The sequence below is a fragment of the Tamandua tetradactyla genome, chromosome 6 (genome assembly GCF_023851605.1).
Source record: "Tamandua tetradactyla isolate mTamTet1 chromosome 6, mTamTet1.pri, whole genome shotgun sequence".
Classification (NCBI taxonomy): Eukaryota; Metazoa; Chordata; class Mammalia; order Pilosa; family Myrmecophagidae; genus Tamandua; species Tamandua tetradactyla.
The window spans coordinates 35,955,592-35,974,264 of record NC_135332.1 but is presented as its reverse complement, the minus strand read 5'-3'; the positions used below and the strand labels follow the sequence as shown (position 1 = coordinate 35,974,264).

General features: G+C 34.2%; 1 protein-coding gene across 12 annotated transcripts in view; it reads right to left on the bottom strand.

The window, feature by feature from the left end:
* The window catches only part of STXBP4 (syntaxin binding protein 4), a 230,780-nt gene that overhangs the window by 147,427 nt on the left and 64,680 nt on the right, over positions 1–18,673 (bottom strand). For 11 of the 12 annotated variants that reach the window (XR_013177618.1, XR_013177619.1, XM_077164819.1 and 8 more), the window contains 2 exons: positions 5,667–5,763; positions 3,225–3,316 (listed from right to left, as the gene is read on the bottom strand). The exons of the other annotated variant lie outside the window; for it this stretch is intronic. Coding sequence is in view for 9 of the 11 variants with exons in the window: in XM_077164819.1 (XP_077020934.1) it covers positions 3,225–3,316; positions 5,667–5,763 (189 nt within the window). In the remaining 2 variants the exon portion in view is untranslated. The remainder of the gene's footprint in view (positions 1–3,224; positions 3,317–5,666; positions 5,764–18,673) is intronic. 12 annotated transcript variants of the gene reach the window in all.

The following is an 18,673-nucleotide window of genomic DNA, read 5'->3' as shown; positions in this document are numbered from 1 at the left end:
GTTTTCCTCAGAGCTACCAAACAACCAAGTCTTCAAGTGATTGCAATGGACAATATGCTTAGCAGTTAAGAGTTTACTTCCTAAATATAAAAAAGAACTACTTGAAAATTTAAGAGTGATGCATCACTCTTAAAGTTTTTATTGGTACAATCAGACTTACTGTGTCCAAGAAATTAATTATACACTTACACTGTATATTTCTGAAACTATACACTTAACTACAAACAGTATTCAAATTTCCTATCAATAAGGCATACTGCTTGAAAACAGGAGAGTTCTAAATATAAATATGAAAGAAAAGTACAATTTTGAGTCTGAAGCATAAAATAGCAGAAAAAACGGTTAGACGTAAGTAATATATTTATTTCCTTGCTTGAGTTTAAGGAATTCTAACATTATTCAAGATAGTCTACTGAACATATGTATCATTTCAAAATATAATTGAAAATAAGAACAAAAAAATAAGAAAACAAAAATAAATTAACAGAAATTTTAGCAATTCAGGGTCGTGTATTTTGTCTACCTAATTTTTGATAGCATTAAAACAACAAAAAACAGTAAGTACAAAAAACAAACAAGTTCAATGAGGCTGCCAGATGTAGGATGAAAATATAAAAATAAATTGTATTTGTAAACATACATTTAAAAAAGACACCATTAATTATAACTGGTAACAAGGCATGTTAGGTAACTAGAAATAAATCTAACAAAGATTAATAAAGACTCTACTGGAAAAAAATAATTTATTGAATGATAAAGATATAAATCAGTGAGAAGTGAAAACATTTATACAGACAAGAAGATCTAATAAGAATGTTGATTCTTACCAAGTTAAACTATAAATTCAATAAAGCAACGTTTCTGGTGGAACAAATAGACAAAGCAATATTTAAAAAGAACAGGTGGGGGAGGGGCAGTGCAACAGCGGCTCAGTGGCAGAATTCTGGCCTGCCATGCCAGTGACCTGGGTCCGATTCCTGGAATCTGTCCATGCCAAAAAAATAAAAAAAATAAAAAAATAAATGAAGCCACAGTTTGGGGCATTATTATAGGGAAAGACCAATGAATAAGAATAAAGAGTCCCCTGCCATATCTCCACTGACATTTCCTGTGGAAATTTGAGATCAGCTAGTATTACATGATCATCTTTGATGTCCCAGATTGGACAAACTGTAAAAATCACTGCGTATATATAACACATACAGGAACTCTCTCTTTTTTTTTCTATTTGGTAACTGACTCACCAGGAACAAATAAAATAAACCATATTATTTGTAGTATAATTCCCACCTTTTTTTTTCTTTTGCATTGAAAAGCAGTGACAATCTTGTGTCTGATGCTCTTTTTATCCAGGGCATGGACAGATAAGTAAAAAAATAAGGAAAAATAAAAAAAACAACTACAATAGTGGGGGCTAAGGGGTGAAAAAACAATTGGTAATAGAAGGAGGGGTAAGGCATATGGGATGTGAGAGTTTCTTCTTTTTATTTCTTTTTCTGGAGTGATACAAATATTCTAAAAATGAGCATGGTGACGAATACACAACTATGTGATGATATTGTGAACCACTGAATACATACTGTGGATGGACTGTCTATGTATGAAGATTTCTCAATAAAAACATTTTTTTAAAAAGCAATTCTACGTAATATTGGAACAAATCAAATCATCTTTTCTACTAAAAAAAAAAGTGAGTGCACACCCCTTCCCAACATGAAAAAGTTAGGAAGGGTAGAGCCCAAATACCCCTAAAGATTGGGAGAAGGATAAAGGAGAAGGAGGAGTTAACAAATGAGTATGACTGCTGAACCATTATGCAGATATTTCTTTCAGTCTCTAGTGTCTTGAAGCAGCTAGAAGGAAAAACCTAAATTGTTGAACAGTAACCCATACCAAAATCTGAAATCTTTTCTGTAACAACTTGTTACAATATACTTTGAAATGTATTGTTTTTTTATATATATGCTATATTTCATAATAAAAGATGTTTAAAAAAAAGAAAACCAGTGTCGTGCCTCATCTGAAACCATATCAATTGATAAGTGATTAAAGAAGCTGATAGTGAGAGCGGGGAAATTCTACTGTGGTTAGCCCCAACCATCTCAGTGTCTTGAATGATAGGTCAGGTTCTGTTCTCTTTTTACTCATGTCTTTCCTTTTGTGACTAACTTGTCTCTTCCTTAATTTATTATTTTTTTTAATTGAAATTACATTGACTATAGAGTTTTACTTTGGGAGAACTGACATCTAAATAATATGGTCGGCCTCTAGGACATGGTCTATTGCTCCATTCGTTTATGTCTCTACTGATGTTTTGGATAGAGCCTAAGATAGCTTGCTTCATAAACATATTGAATACTTCTTGTTTGAGTTATTCCTAGCTGTGTTATAGTTTGTGGTGCTCTAACAACAACAACAAAAATTATAGCAAAAGTGGAGAAAGTATTATTCAATAAATGATGGTGGAACAATGACAACTGGGTATCCATTTGGAGGATATGCAAAAACAAGAAAAAAATGCCAAGTTAAATAAATATATGCTATGTGACACAAATTGAGAATAAGGCCTTCTTTATTGATACAATAATATAAAACATCAATAATGAAAAGGATGAAAAGATTTGAATATGAACATCAAAGTTCTGTAGAACAAATTACTTAGGAAGTTAATAGACATAATAACTCCATTTTATGTGAAGTACAAATATAGGCAAAACTAATCTATGCTGTTAAAAGACAAAATAGTAGTTATTGTGGGGGGTGAGATGGACACTAGCAATTGGAAAGGCTTAGAAGGGCCTCCGGGATCCTACTAAAGTGGTTCTCTCATGTCTTTCATGGTCTGGGTGCTAATTACATGAGGATAGTTCCAACTGTAAAAATTCATAGGGTTATACACTTCTAATTTGAGTCCTTTTCTGGGTATATATTCTACCCAGAATAAAAGATTTTCAAAAAATTGTGTTAGAATGGAAACACACATATGCTATCTGTCCAGTTAGCTAGTTAGTGATACTGTAGATCCTCCCACATACCAAGTTGTTGATTGTGATTAACGTAGGGATGGGAGCAGCAGTGGGACTAGTGAGAGGAGGATGCAGAAGATCAATATGAACTTCTACTTTCAAAAAAGAGAAAAAATGTTTAAAGGGGCTGCATATATGACACCATTGAAGACTTATGATTTGAGGGCAACAAAGGCAATTCTGTAGGGAATACTCTACCTGTGAGTCTAATATGTTGGAAATTTCATGTGCACCAACACTTACTTCATCCAACCGCAAACAAAACAAGCTTCTGGCAACCTGGACAAAATCTATAATGAAACACATTTCATTAGGCACAGAGCATTTGACCTCCTCTAAATAAATCTTACCTTTTCCATATGAAGTTGAGGCTATTGTTATAACTAATGCTTCAAATTGAACTTACATAAAGTATCTTAAAGTGGCACTGACTGAGCCGACAGTAAATTCAAATAAGAAGAAAAGAGATAGGTTTGAACTTTGCTAAAATCAGGAAATCATTAAGACAATAATAAAGGAAATACATATCACAGTCATCTAATTCTTCATCGCTTGTATGATAAATAGAACTTTTTTTGAAACGTTTGACAATATTATGACTTACAGCTTTTCTAGTTGGAAGGACTCATGGGTTTAATAATTAATAGCAGCAGTTAATGTTAATGTAGCAGCCTCAATATATCAAACATGGTGCTTAACAATCTCATCCAGCAATTTCATCTCATAAGAATCTTCATCCTCTCCATTTTAGAGATGAATGAACTGGGACTAAGACAGGTTTAGTAAATTGCCCAGAAACACTGAGCAAATACATAGTATGACAGACATTCTATTGAGGTATATCTAACTCCAAAGCCTCTGCTCTTAACCATTAGACAAAGGTGCGCAATGTGTCCTAGCAAACTATAAGCTTCTTCTGAGCACGGAGTATAACCTATTCCTCTACATATCCTCCAGCATTTTTTATCTTGGATCTCTGGAAATTAAATACTAAATTTCTTCAAAATGTTTCTGATCTTCCTACATCCTGCTCTTATTTCATGGGTGAATTATCTTTTTTTTTAAAGATGTTAATTATAGTTAATCTGAAATTTTCTTCCACTCTTGTATTATTTCTCTTTTTTTTTTCTGAGTCCTATTTTTCTTTGTCCAATAGTTTTAGGCTCTGTATTTTATGTGGGAGCATTTCTCTAAAAGTCTTGTGACTCTTGGCTATCAGTTCATATTTAAAAGCCAGGCACTAAAAACAATGATCGTAAATTTTGAGTCCATAGCTTGCCCTGACAGCTACTGGGTTTCACTATAGGGCAATCAGGTGGCCAGTGGACATTTTTGTTCAGTTCTTCCGAGAGAATCCTAGTCATCTGCCTATATGTTAATAAACATGGTTGAAAATTTCACTGACAACCTGGGTGTGTGATATGAATGACGATTCCCCATACACTTCCCCCAACTCACTAACTGCCAGCAACCATAGGTCCAAAATCTCGGGTTTAATTTCTCAAGAAAACATACTTCTTTTTCCTTAGAGTCACAGGAGAGTGTTAGTTGCTAGACTGCTTGAGGGGGAGCAGGGGACAGCATTTATACATTCATACAGATTTCTGACTGTCTTATTGTTTTAAATGCCCTGCCAAACCTAGCCTTTTCAAGTACCTATGCTTGTAACTCCAAAGCCTTTTAAGGATTCCCAGGGACAAATCAGCTCTTCCCGGTTGTGATTTCTCTGTCTCTTCAGACACTTGGGCTTTATCTGCCTCTGACCACTAATTCATTCTTGCCTCATCCACTTTATGCCCTCATATATTTTGTTTTTTGTTATACATGTATTTCTGCTTTTGTGCTCCTTATTATTTGAGAGTGCTCACTTCACTTCAAAACCAAAAGGAGAACTTCCTTTTTTAGCAATGATACTGTAAACTGATACAGTGTTGCATCTACTATATAAAAAATATTTAAATACTTACTGGTGTCAAGTATACAATAAAACTGTTATAGCAAACATTACTAGTGCTACAGCAAATACACATATAAAATGTTTCTGGAAAACAATTTATCAATACATCTCAGAAGACCAAACCATTTGTGGGGATTTATCTTAAGAAAAAGAAAGAAAAAAACTATATTCACAATGACTAAATACAAAATTATTTTTAAATATCAGCTACTGAGAAAACATCAAAATTCCCAGTAATGGAGAGGCTTAATATTATAGTATGTCAACACAGTGTATATTATGGTATCTTTAATATGAATAATCATATAGCATCATAAAAATATTTATTAAATCACATGGCTGAAAAAGAATTAGAATTAATCTCACAGTGGTGAAATTAGGGCTTTTATATTTTCTCCTGTTTCTTTTGTTTATACTAAAGGAATGTTTATCCAATAAATTAAAAAAAAAAAGAATCTATATTTTAGACCTGAAAGGTTCTAATAAAGTTCTCCTTTCTGGTGATCTGGCCAGGCAATTCTAGCTCAATTTTTAGAGTACTGATTAAGGTACTTGAAATGGATATGGTTTCATGCTTTTCTCTCTCCTTCTAAAACTCTTAAAGAACATGCAATCTTAATGAAAATGAGTCATCATAAATCTTGGACTCAGTTTCCCTTATAACCTGATGAATCTATTATTACCTCCAAAAGACACTGTTCCCTTTGAATCTACTTGCACTTGCTGTCTCAGGGCTTGATACTGTTCCTCTGTAGGCTGAATACCAAGATAATTTAGAGCCTAGAAGGAAGAAAATTCATGTCAAGCAATTTTTCAAATATCCTAAAAATAAAACTTTTCATTACAACTTTATTTTACAGCCCAATGAAAAAAATCGATAGCAGGAGCAGTGACCAGAATGAAGAATTAGATGTCCATGGACAGCCTGCTGATTATTTGTGAATTAACTGCCTAGAAAATACTAGCTTCCTGATTCTACCACCACTTTCATTTTTTTTAAAGCCCAGCATTTTGCTAATGCCAAAGTTAGAAGCATAGCACTAAAACCAAAAATAAACTATTTCTTAGTTTAAAATATATAATTTGTCAGAAGACAAACAGCAAAGGAATTCTATTAGCATTAATTTCTGTAAGTTACACTCTAAAACATGAATAACATTTTGTTAATTTTTCATCTTTTTGAGACCAAACCAAAAGTTGGTAAGAATTGGGTTAAATATAAAATATTCTAATTTTTGGCCTGTCTTACAGACTTACACATAAGCAAACTAAAAAGCTGTTTCTAGCACTCAACTCCTTCCTTATGAGAAAAGTCCCTTTTCCTTTCAGCATCCATGGCTGGTTAAAAATGGCAGAGACTGCTACTTGTAATCCAATCTCCATTATTTCCTTGTTCTTTAGTAATAGAACTGCGATTTGTAGCTAGAAGCATTGCAATTTTGATAACAGACATTTCCCACCCTCTTTGCAGCCTGAAGCTACATGATTTTGTATTAGCCATTGAAATATAAAGAGAAGCATTGCAGAATACTTTCAAGGATCTCTTTTCAAAAGTAGGGGTGTTGTATGGTCCCACTGATGTGAACCGACATTCGAGAATAAACTTGGAATATGTCATTGGTAACAGAGTCCAGCAGGAGTTAGAAACAGGGTAAGATAATGGGTAATTGGAGCTGAAGGGATACAGACTGTGCAACAGGACTAGATACAAAAACTCAAAAATGGACAACACAATAATACCTAATTGTAAAGTAATCATGTTAAAACACTGAATGAAGCTACATCTGAGCTATAGGTTTTTTGTTGTTGTTGTTTTGTTTTTTGTTTGTTTTTGTCTGTCTGGTTGTTTTTCTTTGTGTTTTTTTTTTTTTACTATTATTATTACTTTTATTTTTTTCTCTATATTAACATTCTATATCTTTTTCTGTTGTGTTGCTAGTTCTTCTAAACCGATGCAAATGTACTAAGAAACGATGATCATGCATCTATGTGATGATGTTAAGAATTACTGATTGCATATGTAGAATGGTATGATTTCTAAATGTTGGGTTAATTTCTTTTTTTTCTTTTTTTCCGTTAATTAATAAAAAAAAAAAAAGTAGGGGTGTTGGGGTACACAGGTAGTTCAGTGGTAGAATCCTCACCTGCCATGCAGGAGACCCAGATTTGATTCCTGGCCCCTGCACTAACCCCTACCCACCCACCCAAAAAAAGATGCTGCAATAAGGAGATAGTCACATGGAAAAACAATAAAATGTGACTCCCACCATACCAAAAGGAAAAAGAAAAAAGTAGGGAATGTACCCTTCTTGCCCCCTTTCCTTCTTTGGGCCTAATTTTGAAAAGAATAAATCAATAGTACAGGAATTTCAGCTGTCACCTTGGTTTATGAGGTACCTCATAAAGATGGAGCAGTAAGACAGTTGGAGCATGGGTCCCTGACACTGTGGTACTTAAAAGGAATACCTTCTTTTAGGCTTCTTTCAGATGTGAGAACAATATATTTCTAATTGAATATTTCTGATTCTGTAAATATAGATAGCAAACCCTAACCTTAAGTAATGCATGGGGCCTGACTGGATGCTCTATTATCAGATTCTAGCAGAATATATACAGTACAGATCACACTAAAAATAAAGGGTAGTCCAACTTTAATATTGCTCATTGTCCCCTTATAAACTTGTTTCTCCTTTGGAATCTGTTCAATCATTCATCGTATCATTCAACAAACATTTATTAACACTTAGTATTTGTAGGGACTAAACTATGCACAGGGGATAGACAAACAAGTTACAGTCCCTACTCTCAAAGAGCTCATGATCTCTAGGGTGAGAATTACATGTAAATAAAATATACTAAGGTACAGTACATGATTTAAAAGAAGTGAATACAGAATCAAAACGGTTAATGTTTAGATGGGCAATTTGACTGGGGACAGTCAGAGAAGGAAAATGGAGAGGAGGAGAATATCAGGAAAGATTTCTTCACTCTTAAAGCTTAGTCTACCATCATTTGTCCACCCTATCTATGCAGTAAAAAATATCTGCCTTACCTCACGGAGTAGTGATTCTTAACTTTGTTTTTTCTTCCCTTCAGTTATAAAAGTGTTCTAACCACACACAAAAAAACACTATAAAGAAAGAAAGCAGTACAAAGAATATCCATGTGTCTGTTATCCTTGAATACTCATTGACATTTGCTTGAAATAAATACACATATATGAGATAAAACCTTATAGACGTGGCTGAAAGCTTTCCCTACTGTTCCTCAAGTAATCATTACCCTAAGGTTGGTATATCCTTCCTGTCCATGATTTAATGTTATTACCAAATAAACACAGATCCCCAAATAATATGTACTCTCTTGCTTTTCACCGCTAAAATTTACATAAATACTATACAATTAAAGGATTTAAAAAAAAATACAAGAAAAAAGATAAAAGGATAACTTCACAAATTATTATATTTACCTCAACATTATGTCACAATTTTTAAATTCTATTATCTTCAAAACTAATTAACTTATTTTAACTTTAAATAGTATTTCATTGTATGAATATATTACAATTTATTATCCATTACTTGACTGATGAGATTTTATAATTATTCCAATCTGTATTTATTATAAAAAATTACAAGTCTCCTTGTAAAGATGTGTGAAAATTGTCAACACAATGTCAGTAATTAAATATTATAGAATTGTCCTCCAAACTGGTTATAACAATTTTTGCACACCATTAGTATATAAATATTCCTATTTTTCTACATTCTTAACAGCATTTGGCATTTTCAGGCTTTAAATTCTGTTAGTATGGTGGATATGAGATATGATTACAAGTGAGATTGAGCTTTTACTAGTTGATTAGTCATATTTTTGGCTCAAATTATTTAAAGATATTTTTTAATTTTCATACATGGAGTTTAAGAAGTATCTTTTTGTCTGCTTTCACAAATATTCTATGGGAACTGGAGAAGAATATGAATTATCTAATTTCAAGGTGCAGAGTTTATACTATTAAATTTTTCACATCCTTAAATCTTCAACTTAAATGAGTGGTGTGTTAAAATCTCCCATTATATTAGTGGATTTGTAAATTTCTCCTTGAAATTCTGTCAACTGTTTTACTTTGAAATATTTTGAGGCTATATTGTTAGGAATATGTTTGATTCAAACTTATACTTCATGGATGAATTATTCTTTTTCACGTTATCTAATAAACTTTTTCTCTCTAAGTTATGCTCTTTCTTAAGACATTTATATGAAAATTAGCTACATAAGCCTTTTCTTAAAATAATATTTGATTGGTATATCTATTTCCATTACATATAAATATATTTGCATAAACCTATACATAATTCCATTATAAAAATATTCAAGCAATACAGTTTATGAATTGAGAATCCTTATAATCCACCCACACGCTAAAGCAAAACTTCTCAGTCTTTGCAGTACTGACATTTTGGGGCAGATAATCATTTATTGTAGGATTTTAAACACCATCCATGGTGTTCACCCACCAGGAATATCAGTAGGAACACACCCTTTCTGGTTGTGACAACCAAAAATGTCTCCAGACATCGCCAAATGTCCCCCGAATTAAAATGTCACCCACCATCCTTGAGACCCACTGCTCTACATATTAACAATATTAATAGTTTTGTGTATAACTTTTCAGATTTTTTCTGTGAATATAGTAGGTATATATTAAAAGTATCTATTGCAAAAATCAAGTTACACTATGTATGGTGGTCAATATTTTTTAAAAATTATCAACATATCACAAACAGTTTTCTATTATCTACATTTTAGATCTACTGCATGCTTTTTAAAACTTGTTCCAATAAAGCACCTTCTGGATTGAACAGTTTATTTAACCATTCCTGTTCTTGATGGCCATTTAGATTATATACAAGTTTTTGCAGTTAAATACTAGAAAGGGCTGGTGTTCTCTTTTATGGCAACAGTTCTTAAATTTCGATAGCTATAAGAATTAAGAATTATCTCACAGTTTTTATATAGCATAATTTTTCTTCCCTGTCGGGTGCATGGTCCAGGAATCAAACCCGGTCTCCTGCATGACAGGTGAGCATTCTACCACTGACCACCTGTGCACCCAGAATAATAATTTTAATTATGAAATATTAGTGCAGCAACATATAAAACTCTCAGACATTTACTATTCTATTTCATTAAAACTTAGCATTTATCTTTTTGTACTTTGGTTTCTGAATCTAGCAAAACATTACAAAAGCCTCTTTTGAACTTCTCCCCAGAGGTAACAACTATTAGACATTTGGTTTAATATTCCCAAGCATTTTATTTTTATTATATAATATACGCTGTATACTAAAAACATATATACAAAAAGATATAAGTTTTATACCAGTCCAATAAATGAAACACCCATGAGCCCATTCCCCCATTTAAGAATTATAGCGCTGCCAATACTGTTGTATCCATATCACACAACCCTGTCCTATTCCACTGGAGGTTATAACCATTACTAACGAAATGTGTGTTTATTATTTCCTTACTATTTATTTTTAAATGGTTTGTCACATTCATAGGTAATCTTAACATGCTATTTCGCTTTGCTGGTATTTTAGCTTCATGGAAATGTTGCAGATAGTCTTCTGAAACTTGTTTTCTTCACTCTAGAGTATGTCTCCATTGTTCATCATTGTTGCTACATGTCACTGTAATATACATTCATTCACTGATTTTTACTATTAAATAATATTTGATCTAACAAATATAACAAAATTTAATCATCCATTCTCTTGTAGATGGACACTGGGTTTTTCCACTATAAGCAATGCAGCAATGGACATTCTTGTACATGTCTACTACATCACATGGATAAGTTTCTTCAGAGTATACACCTAGGAGTAGCATGGGTGGGTCTTTTTCTGATTGATTAGTGGAAATTCTTTATGTATTGGGGATACAAATATTTTATATATTACATGTCTTACAAATATTTTCTTCTAGTGTTTGGTATAACTTTTCACTTTTTTAATGCTCTCTTTACATGGAATTTCTTATGGACATTTCCCAAGCATGTTTTTATACTATTTATTTCATTTATTTATAAAATAAATATCTTTTAAAATTTAGTTTTTTCTATAAATGGTACCATTCTGTACATATCATTGTAAGATTTTCATTAATGTTAGCATATTCAAAATTTGTACATCAATCACCATTATCTAAACTCCAGAACATTTTTATCACACCAGAAAGAAATGCCACACTGATTAGCAGTCATTCTCTACTTGCTTTGCAGTATATAAAAAACAGTGCCTCATCCCAGAGGAAGCAAACAATAAATATTTGTTGAGAAATGTGCTGGCTTGAAAGGATGTATGGACCCTAGAAAAGCCATGTTTTAATCAACATCCCATTTCATAAAGGCAGAATAATCCCTATTCAAGACTGTATGTTTGAATCTGTAATTAGATCATCTTCCTGGAAATGCAACCCAATCAAGAGTGATTGTTAAACTGGATTAGGGGAGATATGTCTCCACCCATCTGGGTGGGTCTTGATTAGTTTCTGAAGTCCTATAAAAGAGGAAACATTTTGGAGAATGAGAGAGATTCAGAGAGAGCAGAACAACATAGCCACGAGAAGCTGAGAGTCCATCAGCCAGTGACCTTTGGAGATGAAGAAGGAAAACGCCTCCTAGGGAGCTTCATGAAACAGGAAGCCAGGAGAGAAAGCTAGCAGATGATGCCAACAGAGAAGCACTGTGTTCTCCACGTGCCTTCTCACTTGAGAGAAAAACCCTGAACTTCATCGGCCTTCTTGAACCAAGGTATCTTTCCCTGGATGGATGCCTTTGATTGGACATTTCTACAGACTTGTTTTAACTGGGACTTTTTCTCGGCCTTAGAGCTGTAAACTAGCAACTTATTAAATTCTTCTTTTTAAAAAGCCATTCCATTCCTGGTATATTGCATTCCGGCAGCTAGCAAACCAGAACAAGAAAAATAAAGTTTTAAGCTTTAGTTTAGTAATCTAAGATGGCCAAAATCTGAGATACTTACAATCTCTTCTGACTTGCTACAAGACTGGATGAAAGGAACAGGGTAAAGTCAGAAAAGTAACATAATATAGATATACACTTAGACTGCATAACTACTAATCTTTTCCTGATTAGAGAAATTTTTTAAAATACAGAAACATATCTAGGAAAAAACTCTGCAATACCTAAAAGTTCACTAGTAAGTGAAAGCCATAATTAATATTCTGATATACCCACAACTAGTAGACTTTCACCTATGTCCAAATCTATTTAAAAAAAAAAAAGGAATCAAACCACAGAGACTATTTGAAATCTCATTTGTTGACTCAACACATGAGACACAGAATTCCATATTAATGATTACAGTTCTTAAATAGACCGTATTATAGTTAGTCAATATCCTATTCTTTTGTCACCAATTCTTCACTAGTACAAACAAAGCCACTGTGAATGGTCTTCCACATATCTTTGTCCTTTTGTTCAATTATTAGGAAAAATTCTTAAAGAAGGGATGATTAGCTCAAAGTATAGGTATAATTTAAATTTTAATATATGTTGTGAAACTATTCTCAAAAAAGTTCACTTCTGGTTTTCCTTTTTAAAATTAATCTTCAGTTTTTTCATCTACAAAATTAACATAGTAATATCTTTTAGAATTTATGTGAGGGTTAAAAAATTATTTCTGACAATACAGAGATGATCCTTTTTTTCCTGCCATTAAAAAAAAAAATCACAAGATAAAAGTAAACAATAGCAGCAACAAAAACCTTAGATGCTTAGGTATCTGAGCTTAGAAGAAATACTGATAACATTTATGAAGAAACAGGAATACATAGAGATAAGTGAGCAGAAAAAGCTAGTTCTGCTCTGAATGGTCTAGGAATTGCCCACAGCCCAAAGTCTCTGAGCAGGAGATAAGCCTCTAGGGTCTACAGTGGGAGGTAGTACTAAGTCACCCACATAATACTGAGACCCCAAAAACTAAAACTCTCAAGTAAAATGGTAAACTAGGGGAAATACTACAGAGGATTTTGGGATGATGAGGGAGTAAGAAACTCCAGAAATCAGTCCCTCTACCAGAACAATTACTGAACTGGCAGAAACTGCCTGAAACAACTATTTTGAAATTCTAGAATCTAATGGGACACTGTGCAGAATCCAGGGAAGAACAAAAGGAAAGGCTCATAAATTGTGATAATACTGGTGAGTTTCACCCTCCCTGCAGTGGCTACCACCCCCTTCTCCCAGGTCTCCTGGCAGTCAGCAGTGCAACTGCTGCTCAGGCCCCTGCTTTCAAGTACCAAGGCTGGACAAAAATAACCAGTCCTCTAAACTCCAGGGGCATGTGGTCTAATCACAGAACAGTACTTCTGATCAGCTGCTTCAGAATCCAGGGGGTTGGCTCTGAGGATGGCCATTGTTTCAACCCTTCTTGGAAAAAAGTGGCAGAGAAATCTTAAAGACAATAACCTTTCTCAAACCTACAGAAAACAATTGAGGGGCTGCATTAACTAGGCAAGTGCTGAATCAAGAAAGCTTTAAAACAAGAAAGGTTTAAAAGACATGGAAGAAAGCCCTGATGTCCCTGTTGGTCATTCCTCCACCCCCTCCACAACAAGGGTAGAGCCAACTTGCACACCCATGGTGAGCAGAGTGTGGCCCCTGTGTACATACTGGGTGCACGTATGTCAGTGTCGACCTATTGGATGGAAGTCTGAGAGACAAAACTGGGGAACTTGGCTCATGAAACTTGGCCCGAGGGCAGAGAAGCAGGTGGCAGACAACTCAGATAATGTGAGAAAACAGCCTGGGGCAAGGGACTACCTGCATTAAGTTACTCAAGAGAGCACTTCAAGAGGATTGGTAGTCTATTTCAAAGGAAGTAGAGGGGACATTTACATGAATTCCTATAAACTATAAATGGGAAACTCCAAAGGCCTCTAGCAAGCACAAGCCCAGGTAAAGAAGCAGGTACCCAGGCTCCACATGGGGACCCTATGCTTCAAATTTAACTTGAGCTGATTGTCCCAATAGTAGGGCTAAGCTCTGAAGGGTACCAGTAGCCACAAAAGAGTCAATTTACAAAGACAGTGAAAGGTACTCCTGGCATTCAAGAAAATGTGTCATATTACTAGCTGGATACAAACTAAAGGAATGGATAGCCCAGAGAATAAATCCAAGAGCTAACACTTTAAAATACCACAATGCACAGTGTGCAAAAAAAGATTACAAGAAATAGGAAATGATGGCCATCCAAAGGAACAAGATAAATGAAGAAACCATCAATGAAGAAGACCAAACTTTGGACTTACAGGAGAGAGACTTTAAAACAATGATCTTCAATATGCTCAAGGAAATAAAGGAAAACATAGAGAAAGAATTAAAGGATATGAGGGAAACAATGAATGAACAATATGGGAATCTCTTTGAGATTCGCAATAGGAATCAAACAGAAATACTGGAGTTGAAGAGCACAATAACTGTAATGAAAAATTCTCTATAAGGTTTCAGCAGTAGATTGGAGGTCAGAGAAGAAAGAAATCAGTGATCTTGAAGACAAGACAATTGAAATGATTCAAGCTGAGGAGCAGAAAGGAAAGAGAATTTTAAAAAGGGAACAGAGACCAAAACACCTGTTGGACACTAACAAGTGCACAAACATATGCAGTACAGGAATCCCAGAAGGAGGAGAAAGAGAGATGGGGGCAGAAGGAATATTCACAGAACAACAGCAGAAAACTTTCAAAATGTAATGAAAGAAAAGAATTTACACATTCAAGAAGCCCAAGGTACTCCAAACAGGATAAACTTAATAAGAATCACACCCAGTTTGTAATCAAACTGTCCAATATGAAGGACAATGAGAGAGTTGAGAAAGCTGCAAAAGAAAAGCAGTGAGTCATGTGCAAGGGCATCCTAATAATAAGTGCCAACTTCTCATCAGAAATCATGGAGGCAAAAAGACAGTGGTACAAAATATTTTAAGTGCTGAAAGAAAACAAATGCCAACCAAGAATTTTATAACCAGAGAGACTGTCTTACAAAAATGAAGGAGAGATTAACACATTCCTAGATAAACAAAAGCTGAGAGAGGGTGGTGTGACAGTGGCTCAGTGGCAGAATTCTCGCCTGTCATGCCAGAGACCCAAGTTTGATTGCCGGTGCCTGCCCATGCAAAAAAAAAAAAAAAATCTGAGAAAATTCATAACCACTAGATCTAACCTACAAGAAATGCTAAAAGAAATTCTTCAGACTGAAAGGAGAGGAAATTAGACATGGATCAAAGTGGCATAAAGAAATAAAGTCCAATTATCAATGTTAGTAGTATTGTATTTTTTTTGGCATAAAATTCTTTCTTTTCACAGGTGCTAAAATGCAAACTCATAAAAAGTAATGATAAATCTATGGTTTTGGAAACACAATGTATGAAAATATAAATACTGTGCTGGTTTGAAAGGAAGTATGCCCCCTATGAAAAGTCATGTTTTGATATAAATCCCATTTCATAAAGGTAGAATAATTCCTATTCAATACTGTATATTTGAAACTGTAATGAGATCATCTCCCTGGTTGATGTGATTTAGTCAAGAATGGTTGTTAAACTGGATTAGGGGATGACATGTCTCCACCCATTTGAGTGGGTCTTGATTAGTTTCTGAAGTCCTATAAAAGAGGAAACATTTTGGAGAATGAGAGATTCAGAGAGAGCAGAACGACATAGCCACGAGAAGCAGAGTCCACCAGCCAGCAACCTTTGGAGATGAAGAAGGAAAATGTCTCCTGGGGAGCTTCATGAAACAGGAAGCCAGGAGAAGATGCTAGCAGATGATGCCATGTTCGCCATGTGCCCTTCCAGATGAGAGAGGAACCCTGACTGTGTTCACCATGTGCCTTCTCGCTTGAGAGAAACCCTGAATTTCATCGGCCTTCTTGAACCAAGGTATCTTTCCCTGGATGCCTTTGATTGGACATTTCTATAGACTTGTTATGATTGGGACAGTTCCTCGGCTTTAGAACTGTAAACTAGCAACTCATTAAATTCCCCTTGTTAAAAGCCATTCCATTTCTGGTATATTGCATTCCAGCAGCTAGCAAACTAGAACGAAAACAAAATATGAAAACAAAAAAATGGTGGAGGTAGAGGGGCATAGTAATTGTGTATACGCATGATACTAAAGATAAGTTGATATCAAACCAAATATGATTGTTATACATTTCAATTTTAACCCCATGGTGACCCCTAAAAAATACATGAAAAATATATTTAGAAGGAAATGAGTAGGGACATAAAATGGCACAATAAAAAACTAAATAAATAATGGAAGGAGGCATTAAAGAAGAATTGAGGGTCAAAAAAAAGCATGACTTACAAAGAAAAAATACCAAAATGGCAGAAGAAATTTCTGCATTACCAGGCATTACTTTAAATGTAAATGGATTAAACTCTCTAGTCAAAAGGCAAAATGGACAAAAAAAGCATGACCCAACAATATGTTACATACATTGTTTACAGCAGACTTAACTGAAGTTCAAAGACACAAGTAGTTTGAAAGGGAAAGGATGGGAAAAAACAAATCAAAACAATATTGTGCAAATAGTAACCAAAAGAGAGCTGGAGTAGCTATACTGACATCAGGTAAAAGAGACTTTAAGTCATAAACTGTCACAAGGGACAAAGTAGGTCATACAGGTTGATAAAGGGGCCAATTCAACAAGAAGACGTAACATAATAAATATATATTCACCTATTAGCAGAGCCTCAAAATATATGAAGGAAAATATATTCACTGATTTGAAAGGAGAAATAGATAGTTCTACATTAATAATAGGAAATTTCAATACTCCGCTTTCAAAAATGGATAGAACATCTAGACAGAAGATACATCAGGAATAGAAGACTAGAACAATACCTCCTAAATTAGTTAGACTAACAGAATATATAGAATACTTCACCCACCGCAGCAGAAGACAGGTTCTTCTCTAGTGCACATGGATCATTCTCTAGGATAGATCATATGTTAGGTCACAAAACAAGTCTCAAAAATTAAAAAAAAATTGAAATCATAAAACTTATCTTCTCCAATCACAACAGAATGAAGCTAGAAATCAATAACAGAGGGAGAAATGGGAAATTCACAAGTATGTGGGAATTTAACACCACACTCTTAAACAACCAATGGGTCAAAGAAGAAATCACAAGGGAAATCAGGAAATATTAAGAGGCAAATGAAAATGAAAACACAACATACCAAAACTTATGGTATGCAGCAAAGGCAGTGCTGAGGGAAATTTATAGCTCCAAATCTTACATTTAAAAAGAAAGATCTCAAATCAGAGAACTAACCTCAAAATTGTAGGATCTTGAAAAACAAGAGCAAACTAAGCCAGAAGTGAACTGAAGAAAGGGAATAAAGAACAGAGCAGAGAAAAATTAAATAGAAAATAAAAAACAACAGAATCAACAAAACCAGAAGTTGGTTCTTTGAAAACATCAATACTATTGACAAACATTTAGTTAGCTGAACAAAAAAAGAGGGAGAGAGAGAGATCGGGGTGTGTAGAAGGGGATGGGAAAGAGGATGCTAATAACTAAATCCCGAAATGAAAGAAGGGACATTACTAACAACCCTAAAACATCAAAAGCATTACAAGAAGATACTTTGAACAACTGTACGCCAACAAATTAAATAAACTAGATGAAATGCACAAATTCCTAGGAACATGCAAAAACTACTTACACTGACTTGAAAAGAAAAAGAGGATCTCAGCAGTCCAATAAAACGCAAAGAGATTGAATCAATAATCAAAAACCTCCCAACAAGAAAAGCCCAGGACCAAATGGTTTCACTGGTGAAGTTTACCAAATATTCCAAGAAAAATTTAACAACAATTCTGCTCAAACTTTTCTAAGACCTTGAAAAGGAGCGAACATTTTCTAATTCATTCTATGAGACCAACATCACACTCATACCAATCTAGAAAAAGACGCCACAAAAAAAGAAAATTTAGAAAATGGCCCTCATAAACATCAATGAAACATCCTCAAAAATACTAGCAAATCAAATCTAATACCACATTAAAATAATGATATTAAATGATCGGGGGATCAACATAAGAAAATCAATCAATGTCATACATCACATTAATAGAATGAAGGAAATAAAACCCACATTATCGTTTCAATTGAGACAGAAAGAGCATCTGATAAAATCTGGCATTGCTTCTTGATAAAGACAGTCAGAAAACAAGGAAGAGAAAGAAATGTCCTCAACATGATAAAGGGTATAAATAAGAAACCTACAGCTAACACTATATCCAATGGTAAAAGCAAGGAAATGTTCTTCTAAGATCAGAAACAAGAGAAGGATGCCTACTGTCACCACTGTTACTCAGATACTATGATTTCATAGTCTGTGATTTTACTGATATGGAATAACGAGGATCAGCAAATTCAGTCAGAAACCAGATACTGATGACCTGGGCTAGTGGGTGTAGGCAATGGGAAATTGATGTTCACTTGGTACAGATTCTTGTTTGGGGTAATGTCAAATTTTGGACGGTGGTGGTTGAAGCACAACATTGGGTATATAATTAATAACACGGAATTATATATTTTAATGTGGTTAAATGAGAAATTTGGGGTTGTATGTTAGTAAGATAATA